The sequence below is a fragment of the Styela clava genome, chromosome 1 (assembly GCF_964204865.1).
Source record: "Styela clava chromosome 1, kaStyClav1.hap1.2, whole genome shotgun sequence".
In the NCBI taxonomy this organism is placed as follows: Eukaryota; Metazoa; Chordata; class Ascidiacea; order Stolidobranchia; family Styelidae; genus Styela; species Styela clava.
In genome coordinates this window covers 17468904-17476304 of record NC_135250.1, presented here as the reverse complement: position 1 = coordinate 17476304, position 7401 = coordinate 17468904, and the positions used below count along the sequence as shown (strand labels likewise).

Genomic DNA, 7401 nt, shown 5'->3' with positions numbered 1-7401 from the left:
AAATAAACGCAGTCAGTCAGCTCCAGTACTTCTGCACAGAATTTTGCGAGGCTTGTGCGTCTAAATAATCTAAAAACCTATTCAAAGATAATGAAAATGAAATGGAGCCTATGTGTGCTTACATTTTCACTAAATTTTTTCTTTTAAAATACTGTTCTGATACATTTTCTGACCACTTGAAAAAGTGACTAGAATGAATTGTAAAACATGTTTAAACTCCTCTGTGTACAATATACCAGTGTAATGGTAAATTGTAGCAGAAGTTCAAAATGATGTACAATAAAGCTTTTCCTTCTTATTACATAACAATATTGCAAGGGATTTTAAAGACATACTGTAACAACCCGGCCCTTTAGACTTTATTTTCAAGCATATAACGTCACGCGAACGTGATGGTTTAATTCCATCACACATTTAATTTTGGTGCGTTCACGCACGCAAAATTTACCATGGTTCTTAAAATAAAGTTTTCAAAATTTTACTCGCATGTCAGGAACAGGTTCTCCACGAAAGCTCAATAGAAGTAACTTCAACTTGGGATAACGTTTAGTCATCGCGAATGTCTAATTTTAAATCTAAATGAAGAGTTGCGATGTAAAATATATTCTACTGCTTGAAAACTGCCAGGTTCTTACAGGAAGTTATCAATTTTTACAACAGCCTCACATAATAAACTTCTGCTTCGGTGTGAAGGTCCTATAGAAGATTGTAATTTTACGAGCAATTTCAAAACGTCTGAACGCAAGTTAGGATATATATATATATATAAAGTCATTTGATATTTAGAATACTTGACATTGAATTTCACCTCGGGGCTCTCGTACATTATAAGAAGAGCGGGTATAAAGTTGTGCCTATTTAACACAGAGTAGTCTTTCACCCCCGGAAGGCTTTACAACATATTCATGTCTTTTCATCTCGCCTTTATGATCAAACCTATATACTTGCGGCCTAAAACATGATGTATCAGGCTTAGGCTACAGGTGGACCGAGCATTCTTTATGAATGCATCATGGTTAGATTCATGTAAATTGAATATGTTTGTAGCAAAGAACAAAAGAAACTCTTTGTTTGTATGCGCTTTGTTCTCAATTCAGATGTTTTTGTTTTGATGTCCTTTTGTTCAGATCAATTTATTATGAGCCTGTGCTGAAATTGAGTTAAGATATTGTGAAGAGTTTTCAGGGAGTTCGTAAGCTTTCAGCACACTTACTATGACTGTGCTGTTTTCTGTCTAGTATATTCTGTGTTTCAAGAGATTCGGTGAAATATATAGCGAAAACAATATGGAAATGAGTGAGTAGATTTCGTATTACAAATATTCTTGTTACAAGTATGTAAATGTAAGCAATAATATGTTGACAATGAGTCTATGAAAAATTCGTCTATTTAAATATACTTATCTACATAATTAGTTTCATTAATTTCTGTGTACGAGGCAGGTGGTCGCGTTTTCTAATGCGTTTGTGAGACAACATTAGATGAAACTGAATGCAAATTTGTACGTACGAAAAATAAGTAATGTTGTTATGAACTAGTATCATTGATTTGAAATTTCCAAAAGATTAATAGTTATCTGAATTTTGGACAGTAAGACCACACATACATAATATAATATGATTGTTGGAGTACTGTTTTCGTCTATTTATAGTTAATAATGAACTTTAATTTATCATTGAGGTTTGCCCATGAAATACATCATGACGGTGATGTTTTGAACAATTTCGCTTTCTGAATCCAAATTCTATGCCCTACCTATGTACTCAAATCTTGCTTCCGAAATTAGCTCGATACCACATTCGAGTCGCAAATTTGTTTTCCCCTTAAGTTAGCTAAACCATTATAAATGGAGATCGGAGCCATTTTTATATGATGCTGTTATCAAACAGTAACACATGCCTATACGCACTTTTCTATTACATTTTTATCATTCTGAATATTATATACAAAATTGTAATATGCACTCTGAATTCCATAATTGTTTGCCTGTGGTTTCACATCTTTGAGACAAATAAGTCACGACCGTACTGTGCTATATATAATTAATTTAGTGTGGAAGTTCATCATATTGTTGTGAATAATTCCCCATAGAGTATGTTCGTGTGAATGTATTTCTTTATATTCATGTGAGCAAATTGACCATTTAAAAAAAAAATCAAGAATTTCAATTCACAATATTGGTGAAAAACTAAAAAAAACATGAATGTTATTGAAAAATTCACAGCGCGGCAACCTGCTTTTTGCGAGATAAATAATTCAGCTACACTTTTCGCGCCCTAAAGGCAGATAGTATCTGGATTAGACATTCTTTCAAAAGCCAGTATTTACGACGAGCCAGCCTTTGTAATAACCATATTCCAATGCTTAATTTAGTAGCCCGACTATAGATGGAACGGATATAAAAAGCGCCATGAACAGCTCTAAATCTTCATCGTTCCACGCATGAACCAAATCAATAGTATTCGCATGATGGAGGTTCAAATGTTTTTGTTATTGGCACGTACATCAAATCAATATTTTGTAAATCAATGCTGAACTTCCCACAGATATGGGTAGTTTTCCAAAACTAATCTAGGCTAACTTTGTTAATGATGATTTCCCAGTCTGTATTGGGATAATCAAACTTCTGTCATTCCACATAAAGTTGTTGTTCTCTATGTTTTCTTATCCGAATAAAAGTGGAAGTTATGAGTTGCTTTTTCCAACTTGATTTATACCAAATGAATGGCTTTTATTCACACTAATATGGATTTATGTTTGTATATATTTCAATTTGTACAAAGCACACAAATATAACTTTCGGTGAGCGCTCGAATGATAAATTTTTACATTTAAAGTAATAAAAAAGAAACATGCGATTGATGCGTGTTAAAATATGCTTCATTTATCGATAAAAGACTCAAAAGGCTACACAAATTATAGCCTATACAATGTACTTATATAATTGGCCAATTAGTCAAATCAATCGAGCTATATACGTAGATGCTGAATTTAATGCTGCTGTGTAATAGTGTTAGAATAATGCCGAAGTTAATTAGCTTGTCCGTCAGATAGGGTTCGACCCAAAAAACGACCCCCTGGCTACGCCACTGTATTGTAAGCAGTTACCTAGATAGGAAAAAGCCATATTATACATAATATTAGACCATTAATTCTAAAAAACCAACTCGGCCTACTCAATATTATCAATTACGACAAATAATTGAAATCTTGCAGTTTATAGTTTTATTATAAGGTTTGATAAATTTTAACAGCAACGGATTCTAGCAATTTCACCACTGTAGAGACGGCGACGCTCTACCACAATGTGGCAACAGACGAACTATCGCAAATGATGATGTTTTTCGCCATAGCCATTGTTGCGGGAGGATTTTCCTGGCTCGTTTCAAAATGCGTTACAGTTTTACATAAACGCCATTTACGTAAACTAGAAGAAGAACAAGAAGCGTCGATGAAATACAAAAATCAGGAAACATTTGTCATTGGAAACAACGAAGCCGCGGTGAGATTTACATATACCGAAGGAGCAGTAACCACATGCCAGCTCATATTTTTAGGAGGTTTTCTATATCTATAACATATGTCAAATTGAATTACCATGCTCTTTACAACGTTGATTGAATTGCGGGGGTTCGAATCTCGTTAATGATCGTAACGTATTGTTTCATGTTGTGTTGTGTCTCTATTTATAGATGTGGTTTTGTCTAACAAACTCCTTTGTACAAACAGTTTTGTACACTTCACCCTTATCCATGTTACCACACCCACCCACCCTCCTTGCACAACTGCCTGTATAAAGGACCATATTGTACATATTTGATTTACCCTATTATAATTTATATATATCAAAAGGGGTGTATGCGCACATCTGTGTTTTAGGCCAATATGGTCTTGTGCATACATCCCGTCTTCAGTATTTATAATTACTTACTCTTTTATATTGCTTTTACGAGACGAATAAACATACATACATACATACATACGTACGACGTATTTCTTCCATATTGATTGCTGCTCGCCCAGAACCCCCTTCAATGCACGTTCGTGATAAAAAAGAATAATATTGATCTATTAAGCTATGTTGCCTTGTAAATGATTATGTGCCAGGTGTTTTATCTACTTTGTCTTTGTGCTTGGTCAATGTGAATCAAATGGAAATATATAACTCAATTACGATTGTGTTTTATGGTTGAAGTAATTGTAACATGGTGTTGATGCTAGTGACGGGTAGTTGTCGGTCTTCACATATGTCGCAATTATAAAACTGTTGATACTCGATCGTTCACAGAAATATTATCTGCCTGGAGCTGGTCTAACTTTCCCGTTACGTGTAGCCTACATTGTTCTCTTGTTTTTCCTATAGGTCTTTGTTAACGGTACTGAAGTGAAAGAAGAGGAAAAATCTGAAGCGAGCCTTTATACTCGCGGCTTTGGAATCACCTCAATGGGAATGTTCGACGTGGCGGTGGATGCCATAGTACGAGCGGGAGAGAGAAGAAAAAGCAAAGAAACTGACACTACTTCTCGAAATGGTGACATTTTCCAAACACCAGTAGAACTATTGAGTCCAAATGACACCCCAACGGAGGACCCTACAGAAACAACGCCCGTAATCAATCCCCTTGATAATGCTAATATTAATAAGTCAAACACAGTGACATAAAATCGATGATTTCCTGATTATTATTTATCAAAACCAGAAGGTTGATATACCGTCACGTAAAACATAAGCGATATTCATGAGCGCCAATCTGCCTTAGTTAGACCTCATGTACAAATCAAACTAACGAGATCGTTGTGGTTTCAGCCTCATATCATCAGTAAGAGTAGCAATAGTGGTTCTGGCACGGCTCCAAATCGTTCAATTATTCGTCCAAAGACAGTAACACCAAGAGTTGAACACTAATTAGAGCCTTAGAGGCTATTTACTTTCACGCCTTATTAATTTACATTATTTTATTATTGTTCTTTTTTTTTTATCTTCCATTTGCCAAACTCCAAATTGCCTTTGATTATAAATGATTCAACACTCGGGCAATGGGTATTTTCAAATGTTCTAAAGGTTGGAAGGTTTCCAAAAGAGATTAGACTTCAAGATAGGTGACACGCTTTGTTCTTTTAAAGGTGAGTCACACGATTATTTTTCTGGTATTCAATATCTTTTTGATATCATTCTGCTTCCCATTAGTCTTCATAGTAAGTAGTTTTATATAAATCTAAAGACGAAAAAAGGGCTGAATTCTCACAACTCGGGCCAATTTTTCGCAATAGAGTCCACCCCAGTAAACAAAGCGACAATCTCTTCATTTCTTCGCAATGTTTTTATTTAAAAATCTCCTTTGGGTCTAATAGTTATACAAATATGTAAAAAGTTGATTTGCGCAAGTAGTTGTATGCTTATAGTCTGATTTGCAGAGCACTTGCTAATATGCAGATCAACTGAGTAGCATCATTCAAGTTGTATTTCATCTATGGCATATGCTTGACTGTTGTAAGTTATACCGCTGATATGGCGATGTTATATGCGAAAAGCGTATTGAGAATAGAGATGTAAGTTTCAGAATTACGACTCGAATCAACGTTTATTTGAATAGATTCAAAGCAATTTCAGAAAGAAAACGACTTGACTCTATTTATGAGTTATAATAATTCAGATAACACGGGGCGATTGCGCGACACAAGAGTGCTGTCTCAACACCGACCGAATGCGTCTCTTCGTTAATTTTTCTTGCGTTTACAGCTATTTCCAAGCCATAAAACACACGGAGTTGATATATCCCATATGAGTCACAGTTATAGAGCAACCAATAGGGCGCGGGGTTGATACATTTCATATAATTTCTTATTTAAAACATAGATATGCGATGTTTTCCTCGTAATTACTGCTTCTTACAAAATCACGTCCCATATATACGGTTGTAAAACACGTTTAACTTTATTCTTATAATGGAGTTTCTAAGTCGATTTAGAACGATCATCAAAATCAAAACGTCATGCTTTGCGGCATCAAAACGGTGTTTTGTGAATAAAAATGAAATAGCGAAATTTTGGATGAAACCAGAGATATTGGACGGACGTATGGAGGATTTTTTGGTTCACGTAGAACCTCGAAATACGCAATTAATAAGAGACCGGCGTCGAATATATTGTGAACGTCCCATTAGTTAACGTAGTTAGTGTGTCGATATAAATACGGAGGCCTCGCATATAGGATTAGACGTGGGGATATTAGACATGGATAGATTGGAAAATGCAGGATCAGTCATGCCAAGTTTAGTTACGATTGTGGTGTAGGATTGGATCATTAGACACTGGTAGTTGAGGTAGGGTGAGCGGGAGAAAGTAGAAACGGTGGTTCGGTAGGGACCGGACATCGAACATTTAAGAGGAATTAGCAGGAGGGGTTAGGCATGGGGAGATCAGGTATAGTCAGCGGGTGGGGTCAGACATGGGGAGATCAGGTCGAGATAGCGGGTAAGATTAGGCATGGGGAGGTTAGCGGTAAAGCTCAAAAGTATACAATAACAACCAAGGATTATACTAACGGATGTATATTTATATTGAGTGTTTATGCTTATGACAAGCTATATGTATAAACTTTACTTGAAAGGCTATATAATTTGTATCAGTGTACATGCATATGCAATTGGCTGTGTATGTATGCAGGGACCGTACCGGCGCGCGGCGTTTCTTCCTTCCCTTTATTAACGTCTCAGGACGGTGTGCTATACTTTCTTTAATTAAGTCTTCTTTGTCAGATAACGTGTCACAGTCTTTAAGTTTTTTCAGATATTTATTAACACTATAATATTAAGTCAATAATAAGTCACAGTCTCCTCTTCCTAGTCTTTTTCTTTTCCCAGTTTTCCTTTTCTAGTTTTATCCTTTTCCTTTCTAAGCGGCGATTCGCCGACTGATATATTCGACAGCACAGATGGGCCGCCAAAACGTGTCACATCGTTAACATTCATTTTGTTGTCGCCCCATCTGCTCAGTCGATCTAATTAGGGTTGACACTACAGGCTCCACTGTCGCGGTATTTGCACGTGTAAGTGACGTTATATTAAACGACAATAGAGGGTTGCCCACTGATACCAGCATAAGTTACCCCTAAGATTGGGCCGCCAAAACGTGTCACATCGTTAACATTCATTTTGTTGTCGCCCCATCTGTTCAGTCGATCCGTTTAAGGTTGACACTACAGGCTCCACTGTCGCGGTATTCGCACGTTTAAGTGACGCTATATTAAATGACATTAGAGGGTGGCCCACTGATACCAGCATAAGTTACCCCTAAGATTTTATAAAGGGCGGTGTTATTATGAAATAGGGAAGGGGAGGCTGTAATGTCAAGCAATAGAATAAAAATTCAATCAATAAAATATAAACATGCTCAAAAGTA

At 36.1% G+C, this 7401-nt stretch overlaps 1 protein-coding gene across 1 annotated transcript; it reads left to right on the top strand.

The window, feature by feature from the left end:
* The first annotated feature begins 895 nt into the window (after positions 1-895).
* On the top strand, positions 896-5376 carry LOC120348471 (uncharacterized). The gene is made up of 3 exons (XM_039418594.2): positions 896-1296; positions 3255-3502; positions 4364-5376. The coding sequence occupies exons 1-3, from the start codon at positions 1287-1289 to the stop codon at positions 4661-4663; spliced, it is 558 nt and encodes a 185-aa protein (XP_039274528.1). The 5' UTR covers positions 896-1286; the 3' UTR covers positions 4664-5376.
* The last annotated feature ends 2025 nt before the right edge of the window (positions 5377-7401 follow it).

Excerpts from the sequence above, each read along its gene's own strand:
- LOC120348471 (XM_039418594.2), top strand. Across the intron at positions 3,503-4,363 it reads TTGGAAACAACGAAGCCGCG|GTCTTTGTTAACGGTACTGA; the intron begins GTGAGATTTACA and ends TTTTTCCTATAG.